The sequence below is a fragment of the Pistacia vera genome, unplaced genomic scaffold (genome assembly GCF_008641045.1).
Source record: "Pistacia vera cultivar Batoury unplaced genomic scaffold, PisVer_v2 Contig483, whole genome shotgun sequence".
Lineage (NCBI taxonomy): Eukaryota > Viridiplantae > Streptophyta > Magnoliopsida > Sapindales > Anacardiaceae > Pistacia > Pistacia vera.
The window spans coordinates 1195577-1220342 of NW_022196316.1; the positions used below are offsets into that span (position 1 = coordinate 1195577).

General features: G+C 37.1%; 2 protein-coding genes and 1 pseudogene across 2 annotated transcripts; 2 read left to right on the forward strand and 1 right to left on the reverse strand.

Moving 5' to 3' along the window:
- Window positions 1–262: 262 nt before the first annotated feature.
- Window positions 263–2522, forward strand: LOC116146721 (pentatricopeptide repeat-containing protein At3g62470, mitochondrial-like). Its single transcript, XM_031432142.1, has one exon. It carries the CDS (start codon window positions 351–353, stop codon window positions 2265–2267), a length of 1917 nt encoding a protein of 638 aa, XP_031288002.1. The 5' UTR covers window positions 263–350; the 3' UTR covers window positions 2268–2522.
- Window positions 2523–9720: 7198 nt separating this feature from the next.
- LOC116146868 (histidine kinase CKI1) lies at window positions 9721–14011 on the forward strand. Its single transcript, XM_031432315.1, has 7 exons — window positions 9721–9765; window positions 10079–10318; window positions 10417–11097; window positions 11229–11604; window positions 11692–12257; window positions 12371–13591; window positions 13793–14011. Exons 1-7 carry the CDS (start codon window positions 9721–9723, stop codon window positions 14009–14011), a joined length of 3348 nt encoding a protein of 1115 aa, XP_031288175.1.
- Window positions 14012–16058: 2047 nt separating this feature from the next.
- LOC116146879 lies at window positions 16059–17547 on the reverse strand (annotated as a pseudogene).
- Window positions 17548–24766: the final 7219 nt, after the last annotated feature.

The window sequence follows — 24766 nt, forward strand, 5'->3', positions numbered from 1 at the left end:
TGTAGGATGAAAATCCCGGGAATTGTTACGGTCCCTTCTCTTTGGCGGGAATTTGGGGTGGAAGTGGTGATGAGCTGTATCTATTATATAATATACATATTTTTAAACTTGCGTTGTGCACTGCTTCACTGGGCTAATTAAGACCTTCAAAATCCAAAACCCATCATGGGCCAGTTAGGCCCAATCAAACTACCCACGGCTACCGTTGGTCACAGCTAACTCTCACACCGGCTTTGGTTCCTTACTCCATCATATTCAGTTCAGTAGTCGTATCCAACTAATCCCACAAACGAACCGATCGATTTTGATCGCTCTCCTTCCAATTTCTAGTTGATGGCGACTCCTTATCAATGAATTTCTTTTTAAGGAAATCCAGCAGAATTTCGATTTTACTTGGACGTTGCATTGATTTTCAAACACATTATTCAACTCCTTCGAACTCTTATGGCCATCTCTTCTCGAACACCGAGTTACTCTCTCACGATCAGAGACAAAGACGACGAGCAATACGACCTAGAAGAGGGAAAGCGTGGCTGTCTCATGGTAGCTCTCTGTCCTTGTCTCGTTTGTTTCATTCTTCTTCTTATTGTGGTCGCCGTCGTTCTCATTGTCAAGTTTCGTTTGTTTTGCCACACCCCCCTTCACTCCGTACTGTACAAGAAACATTGCTAATTAAATCTATGAGTGTTTCAATTTCTTCATTGAACAATCAGAATTTGCCAGCGAAAGTTTTGGATTTGAATTATAAGGGTTTTTCTAGTGTTACATATGATAGTTCAGATTTTGATGATGACGTGGAATCTGATGTTAATGTTGAAAGTGATAATGAAAGTGTTAGTGTTAAGTGCAGTGTGGATCCTAAGGAAGTAGATAGGGTATGCAAGGTGATTGATCAATTGTTTGCTTTGGATCGAAACATGGAGGCGGTTCTTGACGAATGTGGGATCAATATATCTCATGATTTAGTCATAGAAGTATTAGAACGATTTCGTCATGCCAGAAAACCGGCTTTTCGGTTCTTCTGTTGGGCAGGAGAGAAGCCAGGATTTGCCCATGATTCTAGGACTTACAATGCAATGATGAATATATTAGGGAAGACCAGACAGTTTGAGACAATGGTGTCCATGCTTGAAGAAATGGGCACAAAAAATCGTTTGACGGTGGACACGTTTAAGATTGCTATGAATGCTTTTGCTGCTGCCAAGGAGAGGAAGAAAGCAGTTGCAATATTTGAGTTGATGAAGAAGTATAAATATAAAGCGGATGTTGATACTATTAATTTCTTGCTTGATAGTCTTGGAAGGGCAAAGCTTGTTAAAGAAGCACAGTTACTTTTTGAGAAGTTGAAAGATAGGTTTACACCAAATTTGATGACTTATACGGTGTTGCTCAATGGTTGGTGTAGAGTGAAGAACTTGATGGAGGCAGGGAGAGTGTGGAATGATATGATTGATAAGGGTTTTAAGCCTGACATTGTTGTGCATAATGTTATGCTTGAGGGGTTGTTGAGGAGTAAGAAGAGATCTGATTCAATCAAGTTGTTTGAGATAATGAAAGCCAAGGGCCCTTTACCTAATGTCTGCAGCTATACAATTATGATCCGGGATTTTTGCAAGCAAAGGAAAATGAAAGAAGCCGTGGAGTATTTTGATGCCATGCTCGAATCCGGGTGTCAGCCAGATGCTGCAGTTTACACCTGTTTGATAACAGGGTTTGGGCATCAGAAGAGGATGGACCTGGTTTATGATTTGTTACAGGAGATGCAAGAAAAGGGTTATCCACCCGATGGGCGCACCTACAATGCATTAATCAAATTGATGACAAGTCAAAGAATGCCAGATGACGCGGTGAGGATATACAAGAAGATGATTCAGAGTGGCACAGAACCAACAATTCACACTTGCAACATGATCATGAAATCCTACTTCCAAACGAGAAACTATGAAATGGGTCATGCAGTTTGGAATGAGATGCTTAGGAAGGGGTGTTGCCCTGATGACAATTCCTATACTGTTTTCATTGGAGGGCTAATTAGTCAGGGACGAGCTGCAGAGGCATGTAAGTTTTTAGAAGAGATGATAGAGAAAGGAATGAAGGCTCCACAACTTGACTACAAGAAGTTTGCAGCTGACTTATCCAGAGCTGGTAAACCTGATATACTTGATGAATTGGCTCAAAAAATGAAGTTCTCTGGTAAATTTGCTGCCTCCAATGTCTTCGCTAGTTGGGCTGAGATGATGAAGAATAAGAGAAGGGGATCTTATTAGAACTGAGTGATGGTGCTCCTGACTCATTTGTAAAGGACCACTGGTGCTATTTTGAGATGCATAACGATAATAGCCTGTCTGAGTACATTACTTCTTCCAGATTTAATTGGCTGGTTTGGTTAACAGTTGCTGCTGTAGCTTATCGACTATATCCACACTGATGTTTGTTGTATATTTGATTTGTTATTTTATCCTGTATTCTTGGTTCGGTTATTTTTTATTGATCGGTATTCTTCTGATGCTGAGTAAAGTTCACTCCTGAATTTTCACTTGGCTTTTGTTCTTTGTTTTGGAAGTTTTCTTGTTTGGGTGAGTTCACTGGGGCAAAATATTAAAATTTAAAAACTTGGAACAACTTTAACATATGGGCGTTTGGATCTTATAATGTTTTATTATAGAGGAATATTATATTAACAGAAAGAAATATCACCTTGAAGATTACTCAGAATGTTTAGAAAATGTGTTTAGTTGGATCGAATAAATTGATGAATAATATATTTGATTCGGAGGATAAATGAGTAGGTATATTATATAGATTGTTAAATTATCCTCCTTTTTTAATATTAATATATTTTTTATTATTATTTTTTGAATCATTTTTTAACCTCCTATATTTAAAATTTTGCTGAAACACCCTACCATATACAACTTTAATTTGTAGCAAAATCACCTCCATCCACCCCAAGCTATTGTCGGCAGCCAGCCACCACCGCCAATAGTTGACGGAATGGTGCATGATTGGCCATATATGGCCGGTTGTGCATAAGCAAAGCCAAAAATGGCCATGGATCACAAATCCATGATCGGAAAATAGCCAGAACTAACGACCATAGAAACACCATATCTGGCCATTTCCGGCCATGGATCTGTGATCCATGTTTGGAAAAGGCCTTATCGGCTCACGAACGACCACATCCTGTCGTTCGTGCACCATTACGGAGACTGACGCCAATGGTCGATAATGGTCTTGGGTGGCTGGGGTTATTTTGTTAACTTTTAAACTTTTATGTGGCTAAGGTGTTTTAGCTAATTTCTCAAATGTAAAGGGGTTGGGTAATTGCTATTTGGTAGACATTTGAGGGCAATTATGTTCGAAATGGTTTTTAATTAAGGGCAAAATGGGTAAAAAGAATCATATTATCCCAATAATGTTTTAATAACACTCTCTAGTAAGGTAATAAGATTAACCCACACATTACCAACTGTAAACACTATTTGCAATAAAAGATTACCATAATATTTTATTACTTGCAAACCAAACACTGGAATCTTGCAAAATAAAGGAAAGATTACCCTTGTTATCTTATATACCTCTGATCCAAACGGCCCCATGTTGAAGAAGATTATGACCTGAAGATTGATAACATCCTGCCTATTTATTTTTTCGTTTTTGAAGAGTGTGGCCTAAAAGCCTAGGTAGCATTTGGTTCGGGGTAGTAAAAGATAAATCCGATAATCTATCTTTTAATCATGCCATTAAAATATTTGGTTGTTAAGTAATAAAAGATTTCGGTAATCTTCCAATATCAATAGTGATTACTGTAGGTAATATGAGGGGTAATCAGATTACCGACTAAAAGGGTATTTTTTTTTTTTATTGCCAGGGTAATCCACCATTCATACCAATTTTACCTTTAATTAATAAACATTTTGGAAACAAATGTCCTTATATGTCTACCAAATAACAATTAGCCCAAATGTGTGAAATGATTTCTATAAGCTCATAAATTCATTTTTTTGGATAGAAATTTTCCTCACTATTTACATGAATAATACCCAAAATACCCTCAACCACCCAAGACAACTACCAACCGTCAGTAGTCATCGGAATAGCGCACGACCGACCAGATCTTGCCAGTCGTGCATCTATCTAGCCAAAAATGACAACTAGATTCATGGCTAGCTTGAAGTCATCTTGGGTGGTTAGGGGTATTTTGTTAAATTTTAAACTTTTGTTGTGCCTAGGGTATTTTAGCTAAATTCTAAAATATAGGGGTTAAAAGTACTCTAAATAATAATAATAATAATAATAAAATGAATGACAATTCAGTAAAAGCTTCTCCAATAATATTTTATTCCTCCCAACCAAACATATTAATTATTTATACCTACCAATCTAACCAAGCATATTAACATAACATTCTCCATTAATTTTTAAGGTGCGTTTGGTTCTAGGAATGTTGTATTACTGGAAATGTTATATTAATGGAAAGAAAAATTACTTTGAAGATTATTAAGAATGTTTAGGGAAATGTATTTGGTTGGTTAGAATAAATTGGTGGGTATGTTATATTAATATGTTTGATTAGGAGGAATAGATTGGTAGGTCTCTTATTTAAATTACTGAATTATCCTCTAATTAAATATTATTATTTAGATTAATATAACCCCCTTACACTTAAAAACTTAGCAAAAACAACCCCATAATAAAAGTTTGAAAAATCAACAATGCACCCCCACTAACCCAACCACTGTCGGTCACTAGTAGTTGGCAACCTAACGGCGCACGGAAGGCTGGACATGGCCACTATGTGCCGATATGGCCATTTTTGGCCAAAAACGGCCAGATCTCTAGCCGATAGCAGTAGGTGGGTAGGGGTGGTGGCTTAGGTGGGCTGCAATTTGTTTTGAATTTAAGGATAATTTTGTCCGAAAAAGTTAATTAATTGGGGTAAAATTTTAAAACTAGATTCATGTAAATTGATTTTAAAACAACGGTATTATTGTCCAAAAAATTTATTAATAAGGGATAAAATTGTAACAAAAACAAGATAACCAAGTAATCTTAAAATACCTAAGAATATTGAGGTAATTAGATTACCTCCAATATTATCAATAGTAACTACTATTGATATTGGAATTTGTATTACTTGGCAATCAAACGTAGTAATCAAGTAACATAAGATGACATAACTTCAATAATTCTATATAACCCCTAACTAAACGTTCCTTAAATAAATTTATCTTTCCATTAATATAACATTCTTTATAATAAAATATTCCCTAAACCAAACACTAACTAATTGCATCATCTTTGAGACGGGTCAGTGAGCAGTGGATATAACGATGCGATTAGTCCGACTTTAAAATTTACCTTTGTGATAATAATATAACTTGTTAAGAAATAGCTGTTCGGTTAAATTAGGGAGTTACAGACTTGGAGTAGAAGCCCACTTGTGGAATTTTTATTTTATAGATAAATTATTTTAAAATATTATATATAAACTAAAGGAATATATATATATATATAATTTTTCTTTCAAATATTGAAACACTTAGAATTACTTTAAATGTAAAAATCTAGTAGAAGATCTCAAAACTAGAAATATAATAAATAGCTTTACCTTTTACATTAATGATAGTATCTCCATGGATTACAAGAGTTATTATCATATCACCTTTTTTTTTCATTTAAACTCACCATCCTCTATAGGCTAATTTTATTTTCCGTTGGGAGATAAATATCAATTCTTTACTAAAAAAATAAAAAAATAACATTTTTTATTTTATTTTGTTGTATTCTCTTTTCTTTTCATTTAGTACGCATTCTACAACAATTTGATTAAAATTTTAAATCTATCATATTATTCTAATTTCCAAAACTTGAGAACAATGGATTGTAATACACAGTATACTCTTTAACAAATTGAATTAATATTTAATACATGAAGTTGATTGATGACTAAAGTAGCAAATACTTGTATAATAATTAATTGGATACATGTATTATGATATTATAACCTAAATAAATCATCCAGTAATACATTGATTTTTATCAAAAAAAAATCTATCTTCCTTAAAACTATCTTTGAATCTCATATATATATATAAAAGCCAATAAGTACAACACTAATAGTTGTTTTATAAAATAATGAAATTGAAAAATTTCAGAGAAGCGAATTTATTCATACGTTTCAAATACTTTTATTTTCGCTTTGTCAACTTTATGGAAACATAATAAAGAGTTTATTCTATAAAGGAAAGAGATGCCGCAATCAATAATGAACCACATTCATGAACTTATGTAAGTGCAGTGCTTAACTGATGGATATTTGATTTAATAGTGTGATTAATTATAGGAAAAAAACGAGTACTACTGTAAAATTTAGTAAAACTTCCATCAATGTAATATAATTTTGATTCTCCTACTAGATATATAACATGATATTGTTTTCATGGTATACTTATACTGTTTTTATTTTTTTTTTATTTTTTTATTTTTATGTTTTTAAGATTATATATATATATATTGCTTTACTCGGCCTCAGACTGGAATTTAAAATTACTTATCTTTATTTTTTGAAGCTGTAGCTAGTTACCTATTTGGTTTTCCTTTTCTGCAAAAAAAAGCCAAACAGCTTAGGGTGCGTTTGGTTTAATATTTCAATCCATATTCCCAATTCTATTCTCAAAATATTTGTTTGTTTAATTATTTAGGAAATACTATTATATTTTTTTAATTACTTTAGACCCCTTAATTTATTAATTTCATTAAGTACCCCCAAAAAAAAGTTTAAAAATTAACAAAAACACCCCACCCACCCATAGTTGCCAGATTCCGACAACTACCATCGGTGGTAGTCGGAATCTGTCACAATGGCCTAAAAAAGATCGAAAATGGCTGGTAATTCGCTGATTTGGCCTTCAGCAACGACCAAAGAAATGGTCGTCGTTGACTGCCAGATCTGCCCTTTTGCGGCCGTTGACGACCAGATCGCTTTTTAGGTCAGATCCGTGGTGGATTTGGCTAAAAAATGCCAAATCAACGCACGTCCGACCAGATCCACGTAATCTGCGTTGTAACTCCAGATTCCAGCGGTGGTGGCCGAAATCTAGCACTGTGGATGAGTGGGGGTGCTTTTTACATTTTATAAAATTTTTATATATTGGGGTGTTTAGTTAAATTGGCAAACCTAGGGGTTTTTTTTTAAATTTTTAAAATTTACCTCGTAATAATCACCCTATTCAACTATCCAACACTATCTCCAAAATCCTATCCAAAATAATAAACCAAACGCACCTTAATTTACTCATAGAAGGCAATGATGAATACTGTGTGCCAAAACATTATTGTATGGCTAATCCAACAAGTGAAAGAAAGAGTGGAAAGGTAAGTAAGGTAAGTTACGCCCAGAGAGGATTTCGTTGCATGGAGCCTACGTGGAGCTCTAAACGAAACCTGTTTATTGATTCCCTGTGTTTTATTTAATTTTAGACATTCAAGTAGATTTTTTGAATGAAAATACCTGATAGACTTGTACCTTTTCACGGTAATATAGCGAGAATGCCATTTTCTTTCCTTATATTTCCAACTCTTATTATTATACTTAACATTGATTAATTCTCATTTCTATTATATAAAGCCTATGTTCCTCCTCTTACTAACCACAAAACAAAAAAAACAAAAAAAAAAAAAAAAACATTCACAGTTTCCTTCAGTTTTACACAAAGCTCATCGATTTTCTACCATTCCCTTGTCACCCTTTTTTTCCGGCGCAGTCTTGCAGGTCCTTTTATTTTCTTCTTTAAACCATATATTTCCTTTAGGTTTTCTTTTTCTTTATTTATCTCCTATATATTATTACTTTTGTGTTTGTTTCATTTGATTTATTCACTTCTTGACTTGACAGAGAAGAGATCTAGAGGTAAATCATGCATTTAGAATCAATATAAAACTGAATAGGATATTTGAGATTATTTTCCATATTAAGTTGATATTTTTACGTATTTGGAGTTCTTATTATATGTCACTTATATTCTATATGTTACCTTATTGCATTCTTGTTGTAACCTTTATGGATTCACTGTTTGTGTATCTGAGGTACTCAAAACTCAAAAAAAAAAAAAAAAAAAAAAAAAAACGATATCTATAATTTTCATAACATTGATCAGACCTAACCTAAATTAAAGTCAACCAAAACTTAAGTCAAAACAATGTTACTTGACTTTTAATATGAATTAATAAAAAAAAAAAAAGAATTTCCTTGTATAATAATTAGTAACTCAAATTTTTATAATAATTTTGAGTGCTGAATGGTGACATTTGAAATGTGAGAAATGGTAGGTGAAGGGTGAAGAATAACGCCTTTAAAATATATTTAAGTTTTAGTTTGGGAAACATGTTCATTCTTAGATACAAAACATAAAATAAACTATAAGATCCATGTCTTTTTCTTTAAATTAATAAAAAATCTTTAAAAAAAAAAAAGCATGATTCAATCCTAAAATAAATAAATTGAAACGAGCAATATAACACCTTGAATAGTGAAAGCTTCAACATTTTAATTTTTAAAAGTTTTAAAAGCGAATAGCATGAGAAAAAAATAAGAGAATAAAGAATTTTAGGATAAACTCATAAAAAGCTGGTGGAACTGTGGAGAAAAAGAGTAGAGATAGTTTTAAACTTTTAATATGATCTGGGCTTAAAATATATATATTAATAACAATTTTTTTGTAGCCTAGATATATGTATAATAATTTTTATTTTAAAAATCTGAGGTTGAGTCGATATATATATTATAAGCAATTTTTGTGAGCTAATATATTAGTAATTTTATTTAAAATCTGAGCCTACCCTTAAGGGCTGGATACTTAGATAGGGTAAGGGAGGCATTTTAGTACCTTAAAAAAAAGTATTACAGTAGTTATCTGTTAAGCACTTTAAGTATATAGATTAGAATTTAGAATAGAATAATGAACTGATTGGTGAGCCCGTTAGCATGCATTTGATTTCCCGACCACCCTATCCACAATACCTTCAAGACGTAGATGGAGTTTAGATAACTTATGGTCGTCTCAGTTTGCTGCCCACCCCCTCCTCTTGGAGGAATTAAACCTAATGCCGACATGACTGCATAACCAAACCATTATGCTGTATTACCACTAACCAAACAGAATTAGGAAAACCCTAATGCTCATTAAATCACTAAAAAGGAAAAACAAATCCTTTTGCCCTCATAAGAGGAGCTTTTAAACTTGATTATAAATATACAGTCACCTTCTACACCAAGCACCTCTAAGCTTATTGAAGCCCTGATTTCTAGGATGAGAGCGGGGGAAGTTATTTAAGATTTATTTTGTTTATTTGAAACAACTTTTTAACATCAATCTAAGTACAGTTTAATTTTTTTCTTCTTTTCTTTATTTGTGTTTATATAAAGAGGTTGTTTGGGATTTTACTTTTCTCCACATGAAAACGTAGTACATAAAACTTGCAACTTTGAATACACTCTTAATTAAAGATTTGCTTACAATATGCATGTTAGATACATTATTAATTAGTAAGATGTGTTAAATATGGAGGATGAGAAGGAGGAATACCACTTATGAGTTATGACAATGCATGTGAAGATTTTTTGTGTGTACTTTTTCATGTTTTTATTGACTATTAACGCGAGATTGCAGATATAACCTTTCGTTGATCACACATTGAAGACACAATGAAGCTCAGTTCATGATATCAGCACGACCTGTTCTCATCACCGTCTTCACCTTGTTGGTGAGTGCTTAACATACACAATAAACTTTAATTGATATTGATTACTACTCTTATTTTAGTTTATATATATATATCTCGAGAGAGAAGAGAGAGAGAGAGAGAATTAGACACTGACAACTGTTTAGTTTGGATATGGTTGTTGAAAAAATCGAACATATGTATTGATTACATATATTCCCATATGCATACCGAACAAATATAGCATGTGCAATATTTCTATGGTGTAATTATTAATGCCAATGAGTTTACTTTATTCAGATTTTAATTTAACTATAATATTCTCTTGAAAAAAAATAAATAATAAAAAATGCAGGCATTCGTGGTGCTGCTACTCCCAAGTTTACTAATCGCCCCATATTGGTATAAGATGATCCAGCGTATCAAGCAGGATGTGGATTTGGACACCTACAACTTGCACTTGGGATTGCAATCAGAGATTGAGAGCGTATCAAAACTACTACATCCGATGAATTCAATGGCAACGAATTTAGCAAGAGTTATAAGCTCATCTCTGAATGGAACTGAAATCTCCTTCTCCAAGATCGAGACTAAGGTTCTTACATATAAACATTGCTCGTCTCATTAATTATTAACGTTACTTTTTAATTTGATTTGGTTGATTTAAAATGGAGAGACCACGCTTTGTTACAGGTGGCTCCTTCATTGTTTGAAGCATTTTCAACAATTCCTCACATTTCACAGATTTCATATATTGGATTGGATGGTTTCTTCTTTTCCTACTATATAGACAACAATCAAACTCTAGCTGTGTTCTTCAACTCTTCATTTTCTTTTCAGTCAAGTGTGACAAGAAAGAACTACACATGGTACAGACAACCCGTGGACATTATTACTGGGAGAGTTTATGGAGAAGCCATTATAATTCCTACCTCAAGTATAAACACCACCTGGTTGCAAGAAGCTTTAAATAGCACAACTGGATATGCCTCTTTAGGAACTGGATGGAATAAAGCTGGTAATTCTCTATTTCTTAACACAGTTAGTGTAAGAGGAATTAGAGGGGCTGTCTCTTTGGGGTTTCCAGTTAAAACAATAACTGATTTCTACACTGCTGGTATAAATCTTTTTGGTGGGAGCTTGTCCATGACTACAATCGATGGGGAAGTGCTGGTTGAAGGGCTCCCAAACACTCGTATGATCGTTACTCATGATTCGATTTCCTTACAGTTGAAGAAGACAAATGGTCAACAATTAAGTCACGTTGAATATGTTTCATGCGCACCTGGTAATGCCATCACCAATATTGTCAAAATTGCGGAAACGGATTATAATATTTACTGTTCACTGCTTGAAATCGCCGGCGTAAAATCGGTATGTATAGTTCTTTGTCTCAACTATCACTAAGCTCAGTGATTATTATTTCAGAAATATCACTAAACTCAATGATTATTGTAACAAATTTAATTATAAATATGTATAACTGAATCGTATTTTGGTTTCAGGTTTACGCATTGGCCGTGCCACAGAAAGGACTGGTCAGCCTTGTTCACAAAACTAGCAAGTTTGCCCTCATTCTACTTGCTTTAATGATTACCAGCGTCGTAATCTCCGTTCTTAGTTTCGTGTTCATGATGGTGAGAGGTGCAAAAAGGGAGATGCACCTATGTGCTGCACTCATTAAACAAATGGAAGCAACGCAACAAGCAGAAAGAAAAAGCATGAATAAGAGTACAGCCTTTGCAAGTGCCAGTCATGACATTCGTGCTTCCTTAGCAGGCATTACTGGTTTGATAGGTATATCCTATAATGAAGTTGCTCCTGGTTCAGACTTGGAGACAAATCTAAGACAAATGGACGGCTGTGCAAAGGATCTTTTGAGTAAGTTTAATTGTTGTTCAATCTGTAAACGATTCAGGTAATGCTCTTAACAATGAAGTATTGACTTTTTTTGTTTTTGTTTTTCAGATTTATTAAACTCTATTCTTGATACAAGTAAAATTGAAGCTGGAAAGATGAAACTCGTCGATGAAGATTTTAATCTGAGCGAGTTTCTTGAGGATGTAGTGGACTTGTATCATCCTGTTGGCATGAAAAAAGGGGTCGATGTGATTTTAGATCCTTATGACGGCTCGGTGATCAAGTTTGCTTATGTTAAAGGAGATAGGGGAAAGCTCAAGCAAGTATTAAGCAATTTACTTAGCAATGCTGTTAAATTTACTTCTGAGGGGCATATATCAGTTCGAGCTTGGGTTCGGAAGCCTAGTTTAGAAACTTCAATGCTAGCTTCTAATCGGAATGGCTTGTTACAACGCTTATCCAGATTGTTTTACAAGAGCAATGAAGCAAACGATGACTTACAAGTTGTGAATGCAGCGCGTAACAATCCAAATGCTATGGAATTTGTTTTTGAAGTGAGTGATACAGGTAAAGGAATTCCCAAAGACAAGCAAAAGTTGGTGTTTGAGAATTATGTACAAGTCAAAGATGGACAAGGAGGCACTGGCTTAGGACTTGGAATTGTTCAATCTCTGGTACGTTCATAGTTTTGCATAACTTCATTCTTTTAAACTCAACTTTAGTTTAATCCAACATTAATTTCCTACTGAAATAACGCCTTAGTTACGATACATTTAATTTCCAACAGGTTCGTCTGATGGGTGGAGATATAGGAATTGTGGATAAAGCGCCTGGAGAACGTGGAACTTGCTTCAGGTTCAATGTTTTCCTGAGCGTAAGTGATCAGACTTCCTCCGGTGATAATATCAAAGGAGATACTGAGCTGAGAGATGACTTCGCCTCAAGTAGCACACAATACCATCAGCATCAACATCATATGGGGTTGACCATTTCTGCTCCTACTCCTGGCTTGACCATTCGCACCCCAAGTCCCAGACTGACTATTCTTAGCTCTAGTCCCAAGCTTGGGGGATCCCAAGTTGTTCTGTTGATCTCAAATGAGGAACGCCTAAGAATTTCACAAACATTCATGGAAAGTCTTGGGATAAATGTTTCGGTTGTGAATCAATGGGAGCGTCTTCAATCTTTGCTCAAGAAGATGAAATCAAAGCTCAACCATTCCCCTCATGGCTCATTTCGAAAATCAGATATTAGTTTCAGGAGTGATATTTCTAGCTCCAGCTCAAAAGATGTACCCCTAAGTGCCATGGAAGGAACCGATCATAAGCTACCTGCATACAAAAGAAGAGGTGCAGCCTTCGTACTTCTTGTGATTGATGCTAATTCTGGACCATTCGAAGAACTTTACAACGCTGTGACTGAATTTAGAAGAGGCCTTCAATGTTATTGCAAGGTCGTTTGGCTGGGTAAACCAACTTCACGTAGCAGTCATTTCGATGAAGGGGAGATGCTTGATCCAAACGACGAAATAATAACAAAACCTTTTCATGGGTCTCGTTTGTGTAAGATAATAAAGTTTCTACCAGAATTTGGGGGTACCTTATCACAAGGAAATTCGGCTAGATCAATGAGAAAAAGCAGATTTCAAGTTGGGGAGACTTCTAGAGATCCCAGTCAGTCATATGCAAAGAGCTCTTATGTAAGGTCAAAAATAGAGACACCAGAAGAGGGGATCTCAAACAGTGAAAAATCGAAGGATAGAAACCTACCTACACAGACAGAAATAGAAGAAGAATATGGTGAAGCAAGTGATGGGAAACCCTTGAGTGGGAAGAGAATCTTGGTCGCTGATGACAGTCCACTATTACGCAGACTCGCCGTGCAAAGTCTTGAGAATCTTGGTGCAACTGTTGAATCATGTGAAAATGGCGAAGAAGCTCTACAAAAAGTCCTTGTTGGTCTAGCTCCTGACATTCTTCCTTACTATTTTATATTAATGGACTGCGAGGTGAAGATTATGTTTCCACTTATACTCTCTCTTCAAAATAAAATGCATATTTGATATTCATAGTAGCTTACAGTTAGATATCATAAATCCGAAACACAAATATTCAAGTACATATGCAGATGATTACTTTGCAGCATTTCTGGATAAAAACACTGGAACCATTGTCCTTTAAAGTTGAGTTAGAATTTTTGTGTTTTGCAGATGCCAAAAATGGATGGCAAAGAAGCAACGAAACAGATTCGCAAGGAAGAGAAGCGATATGGAGTTCATATACCAATCATTGCATTAACTGCTCATGGTTCAGGAGATGTAGCGGATGAAACAATTCTGGCTGGAATGGACGTTCATTTAGTCAAGCCATTGAATAAGGAACATCTCATGGAAGCCATCAGATACATCCACAACAAAGGATATGTTTGAGCATATGCTGTATCTCCTATGCAGCATTGTTGTTTTGTTTATTAAAATGTGAAATAGATAGCTGGGTAGAAATGTAAGCGATAGCAAAAATTCAGACCTGTTTTCAGTTCGTGGTAGATGCAGAACTGTAGCCAAAAACATTGAGCTAAGTCATGAAGTTGATTCAAGTCAAACCAAAAAGAGGATTTAGCATCACCTTGTATTTTGGCAACTTTGTGCATTCTTTTCATTGTTCTTAAGAGAGATTGGTCCTGTTTTAACAAGATCTATGATTAAAAAAAAAAAATCTGTTTTACAAACGCATCCAAGGAGAATAAAGCTAAAAATCAGTAAGCATCAGCCTAATAGAATTTTGCAAGTATTTAAACAGGAAGTGCAATACGAAAAGCTAGTACGACAGTATTAGCTACAGAAAGTTTTACAGACATTAATAAAGACTTTCCCATAGAAATTTTGGGGTTTAAACCCAGAATAAGAGAAGTATTAAGTTAACTTTGTTTTCTTTGACTTGACATGAGGTTTCTCAGGGACATCAGCATCATCTTCAGAAGAGATTTCAACTAATTCATCAGGAACATCATTTGGGACATTGTGTTTGGTGATGAAGTCTTTCAATATGTTCATGCTTTCCTCTTTCATTGAAGCTAACTGCTCTGAAAGAGTACCCTTGTTAGCCGCATTCACTGAATATATTTCAGACCCAAGGCGAAGTGTAGCCCCAACCCGAGGCTTAGAAGGAATCGCATCGTGTAATTGAGCCTCCATCTACTGCAACATTACCAGTTTAACAACAGGAGGAAAATGACAATTTAAATTAAGAACCAGACAACAAAATTAAAAGAGGATAATAATGAGAAGCTCGAATGTATTATTATGTTAATCAGTGCATTAGGTACATAAGATCGACAATATACCAAATAACCCATTTAATTTGAATGCATAAATATAGCTTCCAAAGAGCCAAAAATTAAATATGCAAAAATCTTATTACTGGGCACGCAGAGGAAACTTGCAAAAACTGTATAAATACAGATTAATTAGGAAATCCGAAATAGCATGTATATGTATATGAATTCTATTATTTTATATTTCTCAGTTGATAGACAATTTCATTGCCGGCCCTCTCAACCAAGAGAAATGCTTTAATTTTAAGCTCTCTTCTTTAATTTTCAGTAAAAAAGAAAAGCCAAGGGGTAGGAGAACTTACCTCCTCGTCGCTGGGAAGTGGGAAGAAGGGCGGCGGAGCGGATTGGAATGGCAGGCTTTTCGTTTCTCAAACCGATACTTATGAAAATCTCTTTCGTGGTCACGTGTTTTTTAAATTAACAAATACTACCCATCACTATATTTGCAAATTGCTTTATTTTCACTGTTGTATTCTAATTGTTAATTGATGGCGTATTCAGTCAAAGTCTCATATATTCCCCAACCGAAGAGTCGTAATTTTTTTTTAGATTTTTAATGATTAATTCATTATTGTTGCACGTTCATAGACAGTAAACTTTTGCGAATAGTGAATATCCATCCAATTTCATCATACATCTAAATGAAGATCTAACGATCACCATTGTCAATTAAATAACAAGAGAAGACTAATTAAGTATATAAACCCTGTTTTACTTAGAGCGCCATACTGAGTAAGATAATTGCAGATAATAGACAAGGATTTCTCAGAAAAATAGTAAAACACAGTACGTCAGCGTCACGGCTACGATCGCTTATGAACAGGTTTGTGAACATTAATCAATATGAATAGAATTGATTCGCGCTCGTCAAGCTTAGTTTTTGATTTCATTCATCATGTGCTTAATTAGCTGACATGAAAACCCAGTCCGAGTATACAGACATAATATTCGATTAGAAGATCCTGTACAAAAAGGATAAAGTCACATCTTCTGAAGATTTTCTGAAACCAATGGGGAGCTATAAACCTTTCTAAAGTTACTATATGGAAAATAAATGTCAAACCATGAAGAGGTATCCGATGATTAACAGCCCCTTCCACATGACTAATTCTCATCATAATTGATTTGTTGCACAGGTCCAAACTCAATCACAACTGCCGCAAGAAATTAAGAACAAAACAAACCTATACTCGAAGGACTACTTGCTATACGACACAAAATTGGGTATTCTTCAGATACGTATGAAATCTTTATGACTCTGCATCAAGAGAAGTGTATGCCAGCCTTGTTGAATAATGAAAGTAGATATAAAAACTCCTGTTGTGTGAGCTTAGATGCTCTCTTCTCTTCGAATTGTCCCTCCTTCAACACACCCAAAACCTTATCTTTGAACTCAGAAACCTCACTTTCTGCATCGCCTTCATCATCACCATTCTCCACTCCATTTCATCATCACTTCCCCTCCATCTCCATACTTTGATCCTCATTAGAATTTCCCAATTTCGATATATCCATTCCATATCAATATTCTCTATGGAAGTACTCTGTGAGCACCCTAGTGCCTGTAGGGTCTTGTAGTTTTTCTCAAGCAGAGAAAGGGCATTTTTCAGCCTGAAAATTGAGCCAAGGGTTTTATTCTTTCGTATGAAACACATCCTTATAAATCCATCCCACTCCTTCGGATTCATTTGGCGGGGTTTTTCTAGGCTCAATTTGAACTACTGAAGAATCAACCTTAGGTGGTGGACGGAAATTACTCTTTCCGACTTTGAGGAGGTGAGACTCGAGCATAGAGTTTTTATTCACAGAAAACGACAGTAGAGCTTGTCGCCAGGCTGAGCACACCAGTCTCATTGCAAATTCTTTCTGAAACTAATGACGGCACATCTGAAGGCAGGTTGGTAAATAGCAACTTGAACGTGAGGGAGAGGAGATATGGTAAGGAATGTTTGCCACACTATGTCAAAATAGGGAAGATCAGTCTTCAGCACATCACCTAACGACCTGAGAACGTTATGGGCAGAACAAAGAAATGAATTTTAGTTAAGCTTAAACACACAGACAGTATTGAGATCACCTTCTCTTTCGATAATTACAAAGCACATAAGCATAATTAAACAAAAAAACTTATGACTTCTACACCTAAAAAACAGATCAAGGAAACATATTAGCAAGGTTGAATGAAGATACTGAAACAAAAGAAAGCTTCTTTTAACATCTACCTTAAAGAAAAAAAACAATGCAAGTAGAAAATATAGAGAATCTTAATGGCTTTTAATTCAATTTTAATTTCTTCAGGAACCTTGGCAATAATTAGTAACAATTTTGAAAATAAAACTTGGTCTAAATAGGTGCCCTGAAAGCGACGTTGGAGCTCAAGAACCATGCAGGATCGAGCTCGACGGCGATGACCATTTTGTCAGCTTCTAGGAGCTTCTTGGTGAGGTTTCCAGTACCGGGACTAATCTCAAGATTACATCGGTGCTCTTGATGCCCGCTTTTTGGACTATGGTGTCAACCATAAGGGTTCTTGAGGATGTGCGGCCTTTTGATTTGTGAATGATATGCCTCCTTGATAAGGGCGCTTGTGCGCTTGGCTCTCTCTTTTCTTCTCAATTTCCCTCCTGCCATTGCCCGCCGATCATCCATTTCCGATTTAAGCTTAAACGGTTTATGTTTTTTTTTTTTTTTTTTGGAGAAATTTTAGCTGCCCGGTCCCCCCAGTATGTATTTAGAAAATGGCCTTGAAACTGTTCATCAAATTTTTTATAATTTAGAGAGATAACGTGGCATAGTTAGTTAATTAAACACGTAAAAGGGTTAAATAAAGATTAAAACATATGTGGGCCGAATCAGAAATAATGAAAGTTTCCAAAATTTGAAATTTCGCAAAACAAGCCCCACTAACTATTCCACCTCCTATATCGAATTCATCAGTTGAAAACGCGATTTCTTGAACGAAAGGGGACGCGATTTTTTCCGATCGAACACCAATTGATTTGCCCCTAAATCAATTTTCTTGAACCCTAAACCGAATACAGTCGCGATTTTCGGCGATATAGTCGCGTTTTCGATCCATTGTTGAACCCTAAAATCGATTTCCTTAACCGTAAACGAAAACTGTGCCATTTCCGGTGATACAGTCCAGATTTCGCTCGAAACTGCAAACTTTGACAACAAATTCAATCCAAAACCATGAGTGACACTGACAATGAGGAGGAAGCCCAACGCCACTTCGAATCCTAGATTTCGGTGGCGCACGTTCAATGGCTGCTCCGGTGGATCATCTGACCATTGAAGGTGGTCCACACGTAGAGGAACCGGCGCGCACAAACAGAGGGAGAACCACAAAGGGGTCTGAAGACGAGGAGTCAGGCGAGAATTCAGGCCGAAGGAGGATTCCGGAGAGAATTCAGGCCAGGAGTGGATTCCGGCGAGAATTCAGCCAGAGAGTCCGCCGGAGGATCCGGCGACGAGGAAAGGCCGCGACGATAGGTACGTAGTTTGGAATGTTGCTTGTAATTTCGCTTAAGCGACATTTGTTTAAGCGATTATTCTGTTTTACTCGTGTCGCAGCAATGATCGCTTAAGCGATTATTCTGTTTTACTTGTGATCGCAGCAATGACGCTTAAGCGTCTGAGATCTGGGCAGATGATCTGCCCAGACCAAAGATCGCTTAAGAGATCATGAGTGTTTACTCTTGGTCTGCTAAGCGTCTTAGGTCTGGGCAGAATCACAGATTAAGAGATTCTCAGTTAACTTTAGTCGCTTAAGGCATTTAAAATCGCTTAAGCGATCTTGCATGAGACAGTAAAGATCTCTAAGCGATCCGAGATCGCTTAAGCGACTACGTGGTTTTGGTTTTTTTTGTTGATACATTGTATTTAAATCGATTGTGCAGATTGGTGCGACCGTAACTGTAGGAGTACGAGTTGGAGCCTATAAGTGAGAAGGTACCCTACATCCCTGCAAGGGTGACGGTGAGGTCGAGCTGGGAGGTTTTTGACAGAATAAGGGCCATTTTAGCTAGAATGAGGCACAGTGAAAGAGATTTTGGTGGCACTTTTTCGGTCAGTTTTTAAGAATCGGAAAAAAGTGGAAAAAGTCATTTGGGGGCAGGGATGCATTACATGTTGATGCACTCAGTAAAATGCAACAAAAAAATGAAATGTGTTCGTGTGGAGGGAAAGCCACTACGGTTTGGTATGATGGAGTATGCGTTGTGTGACGGCTTAGGATGCGGGAAAGTGCCAACTAAGGCGGAGGCAGACGCAGTAAGGACGAGTGCGGGAGCCATAAACTTTGTAAAAAGGTTTTGAAAGGGCAAAGTCTATTACAGGAAAAGTTTTAGGAAGAGGCTAATACGTTCGGTTTTATGTGCAGAGAAGAAAAGTGTACTTGATATTGTTTTTACATTCTATCTTATTGGCTGGTGCACTCAACAAAAGCTGTTGAGAAGATTGGTTGCTGTTTGTAAGCGACTTGGAGTTCTTTAATTCTTATCCGTGGGGACGGATATCTTTTGAGCGAACCATCAAGCCTGAAAAAACCAGACATGGCGTTAAAGCATGCCGAATGGGGCGGAAGGCTAAACCAAGCACGTATAATTTGTTTGGCTTCCCATGGGCAATGCAGATAAATATTAATAGCTCTATGTTATATTTTTTATAATATGTGTGTTTGAATAATGACATGGACTGTTTTTTACAATGTAGGCTTGGATTGTACGAGGCCATCCCGTCTTCGCTAAGGCGGGGGGGAGGAGCAACAATGTGAATGTGCCGCAATTTCCTAGGATGTTGTGCGTGGCATGTCGAGAGCTGTAACCATTGGGATTATGGCCATTAGAGATTGAGTTTCAAGCACTCTGGGGTAAGATTGAAGGATTAGCTTTTGAATATGCAGTTGCTTTTTTATTTTGCTTCAATCTGATCGATTTTTATTTCTTATTGCAGGGAGTCATCCGTCCCTTTTTGACCGCTATTGGGATGAAGCGAAGAGGATTATGTCAATCTTTCAGAGCAATGGAGGATGAAGGGATGAACAGATGACCGCCTGATCGGGACCTAAAAGGGGTCACGCATGTGATGGCATTGCAGGGCCATGTGCTTGACAATGTCGTTGATGCTGAGGATAATGAAGCTCGGGGGCCGAGGATGAGGAGGAGAAGAGGAGGAAGATGTTCGTAGGCCTCAGCAAACTGGTACAACAAGTACCGCTTTGCCGAGACATCGCGTAGGGAGAATGAGGTTGTTACCTCATAAACGGCTTGTTTGAGAGTTTTACAACGCCGTTTATACAAAGCTTGAGAAGATGGAAGAAACATGAAAAGGGTGGAGAAAGTGGATAGGTGGGAGGAAGTAGGTACAATGGAGGGCGAAGTTGGACATGAGAGGAAGTGGTGGAGAATTAAAGGCGGTTGAAGTGCAAACTGGCTTGAAAAGAGAAGCCGAAAGAGTAAGTTTGTGAAATCGCCTTACATGGTAGTGACACAGGTAAAGAAAAGAAAATGAAGAAACAAATGGAACAACCAGAAATGGAGGAGGTTGAGAGGTGGTTGTGGAAGTGGGGCGGTGATAATGAGGAGGGGGAGTTGGGAGGCGAAGGAGCGGGGATGTAAAAATGGAGGAAGGGGGAGGAGTGGGAAGGAAATTGGACCAAATGTCGATTTGTATAGCCAATAGAGGAAAGGAAAAAACTCTTTTATGCCTATTACAATGGATCGGGAATTGATGGCCATAAAGTGTAAGACAGGGATATCCCCGGGAATGGTTTCAGAAGTTTGACGATGGGGACGTGGCTTGAGGACTCGGTGAGTTATTTTCACTTAATTTTCCTTATTTTTGCCTGTGTTTTCCATACTATCTTGTTTTTTATTTGATGTAGCACATCGATGAGATATTGGCACTGATGAGGCTACGACAGACTAGTGTGGTGATCTGTTGTATCCCGACTGTGCTATCACCGATGTTGGCGTTGGGGCAAACGCTTGTTTCGGCATATCGGTCTTTAATTAAAATGCCGTTGTTAGTGGTGGCAAAAGCGACAGCGAAAACGATTGGCCGCACAACAGTCGATTGCATCCCTGATGATTTTCGTTTGATGATAGGATTATGCAGTACGTAAGGGGGATCGGCCCAAATATGGCCACGGTTGGGCCTTTGTTAAAAGTTGTACTGCATCATCCTCGTCAAACAGATGCACTGGATAAAAGTCGTGCGCATCTAGAGGAGGGTGTCTGAAGATCCTTGACTGCAACCCAACCATTTGTCAAGACAACAGTTGGAGTCGAGTTGGAGCCACTGTCCAGGTTGTTCCCGCGGCTGCTGCGTGACAGCGGGATTTTTGGGCAGTTGGGTGATCAGGTACTAACCGAAAGTGGCGAATTCGACGCTCTACCTGCCCAATAATAGTCGGTAAATTTTGTTTAAACTAACTTACATATACAATTGTTCTATAAGTTTATTAAATGCAATGTCTTCTTCCATTGTAGCGCTGAATGTGGGGCATTGCCCTGAAATTTATTCAGTTCGACATGACCAACAACTCGATGGACAGCTTGAATGACGAAACATGAGAGACTGTCGGGAGCGCTGGGCTGTCGACTGCTTCCATGGGCAGATGGTCCTTTTGAGTGACCAGAACCCAATCAAAGGGTATGAAAGTTGGACGCTGAATTGTGTAGTTTTATGTGATGTTGATGTTCATACTTGGGTTTTTGAGTGAGTTTATGTGATACCTGTATAATTATCAATAAGGTGTGATATACATGTTCTTTTTCAATGGTGTTTTGATGTGTACTTTGTGTCAGAACTGCTTATTTAATTTGTTCTCATTGGCTTGGCTATTTTCTATTCATGCCTTTCTCATATTATGGTGTTTTACACTGCAGGTCACTAAGATATGGTCAATCTCCACAAAATCAACCGAGGCACCATATTAGCCCCCTTGTAGATATCATCTTGAATTGTTGATGCTAGTGCAGGCCAGAAAGCATCGGGAAGAAGGATGTCGTGGGCATCTTTTCAAGCATGGACTGCCCTGATACCATTTACTGTGGATTCTAACCTCTTGGCATCAAAAACTAAATTAAGGCATGTGTATGAAATTGTAAATAATTTACTATGTATGGTGGATCATTGTAAAGAATTGGATCTGATATTTGGGATATATTTTGTTTGTCCATATAATCATTCATGCGTTTCAATTTACTATGTATGGTGTCCATATAAGATTTTTTGTTTGTCCACATATCTCTCTAAAACGACCAAGAGTTTTTCAGAAACGATCGCTTAAGCGATCTTAAATCGCTTAAGTGACCAAGGTCTGGGCAGAGGTCATTTTAGAAAGAATCGCTTAAGCGATACGAAGGTCCTTAAACATCATAGTCTGGGCAGATGTCATTCTGCCTCGAAAAGATCGCTTAAGCGATCATAAATCGCTTAACGATCATGTGTCTTGTAGTAATCGCTTAAGCGATACGAAAGGTCGCTTAAGCGATCATAGTCTGGGCAGATGTCATCTTGCCTCGGAAAAGATCGCTTAAGCGATCATAAATCGCTTAAGCGATCATGTTCTTTAAGTAATAATCGCTTAAACAATACGAAAGGTCGCTTAAGCGATCATAGTCTGGGCAGATGTCATTCTGCCTCGGAAAGATCGCTTAAGCGATTCGTTCAGAGCACCTGTTCTGTTATTACATTTATATAAACTATAGTTCCTTTACACGTCAGTATGAAACCAATAGGGTTTACGATTCCATTCAGAGCAACTGTTCCGTTATTACTTTAATAAAACATATAGTTCCTTTACACGTCAGTTATGAACCTATAGGGTTTACGATTCGTTCAGAGTACCTGTTCCGTTATTACATTTATATAAACATATAGTTCCTTTACACGTCAGTAATAACCTATAGGGTTTACGATTCGTTCAGAGCACCTGTTCCGTTATTACATTTATATAAACATATAGTTCCTTTACACCGCATATGAAACCTATAGGGTTTACGATTCGTTCAGAGCACCTGTTCTGTTATTACATTTATATAAAATATATAGTTCCTTAACACGTCAGTATGAAACCTATAGGTTTACGATTCGTTCAGAGCAACTGTTTCTTTATTACATTTAATAAAACATATAGTTCCTTTACACGTCAGTATGAACCTATAGGGTTTACGATTCGTTCAGAGCAACTGTTCCGTTATTACATTTATAAAACTATAGGTTTTCGATTCGTTCAGTATATTTTTATATTTGTTTGCTTAATATTAGGAAATATTAATATTTTTAATTAATTTTCGACCCATTAAGTGAATTAATTTCATTATACCAAGAAAAAGTTTAAAATTAACAAAACAACCCCCACCCACCCAACTTCCCAGATTCGGCTACAGCCGACAGTAACGAACAACCGGAAATGGCCGGTAATGGCCAGTTGTGACCTTTTCCGGCCATATCCATCGTCGATGTGGCCGGAAAAGGCCACATCTTCCCGTCATGGACTTTCAATGAAATGTCCGACTTTGACGGTCAACGACGGCCATATATTTGGCTGTCACAGACGGCAAGCTCTGGAATTTTCATTCGTCTACGGCCAGTTCTGGCGGATCGTGGGCCTTTTCCGGCCACATCCGTGTTGATCTGGCCTGAAAAGGCCATATAGGCCCTATCGGCCAGATCCACCACTATGCATCGAAACGCCCTTTCCCATCAGATTCCGGTTCCGGTGGCAAGATCTGTCACCGTGGGTAGGTGGGGTTGTATTGTTAAATTTTAAAACCATTTGCAGAAGAATCGTTTAAGCGATACATGGATCGCTTAAACGATCATGTGATTGGCAGAAGCAAATCTGCCCAGGTCCATGATCGCTTAAGCGTCATATGATATCGCTTAAGCGAATATTGCCTTTTTCCCATGTCGATTAGCGATCGTGGATCGCTTAAGCGATCATGGCACCTGGGCAGAATCAATCAGTCCAAGTGCACAATCGCTTAACGATCTCTGTATCGCTTAACATCCTTCTGCGAAAACACTTTGTCGCTTAAGCGATACACTTTCGTGTGCTTAAGCGATCGTGCATATATACATTTGCATCTTTTCTCCTGAATTTTGACAAACTAAAATTACCAACACGTATTAATTCCATACTTTTTCCTCAATTTGACAGCCTAATTCCAAACTAAAATCACCACCAAATATTTAGACCATGTAATAGAATACACAATAAAGGATAATTTATTAAAGGTAACAATAAAATTTAAAACATCAATAATTTCATCCTTCTTCAATCGACCCTAATTACTTCTGGCAACTGCTTCTCTTGTGACCAGGTTGCTTGCAAATTGAGCACTATTCATCTTCCAGGGAACCTCAAAGGCTGATGGAATACGCTTAACCCTTTTTCTCCCCTTTGGTGTCTTCTTCAATGGCGGTTGGAGGATAATGTCAGCCACCTCTGCGGCACTACCCATACTCTTCTGGAGGCACCGGATATATCGTTTTGCTGTATGCTGCTGTAGTGATCTGTCATATAGAAAGGGGAGCAAAGTTCCATGTAAATTCTTGAACCAAAATCCGGCTTCCGTTGGTGTTTCAGTGCTGCTAGTGCATGAGGACAAGGTAAATGTTAATGTCAAGCACTTTACAGCTGCAAGTTTTTGTAACAAGGTTAACTAGGGCATCCGGACCATAGCCGCGCACAGTAAACTCTTGAGCATTAAGAGGATAGGCAAACAGTGCATTTGACAGTTCCATATATTCTCGCAATATTTTTTCAGCTAACGAACAAGGGTTGTAGTAAAATTATCTGACTCCATACAACGCTCATGGAACCACCGCGATAGTG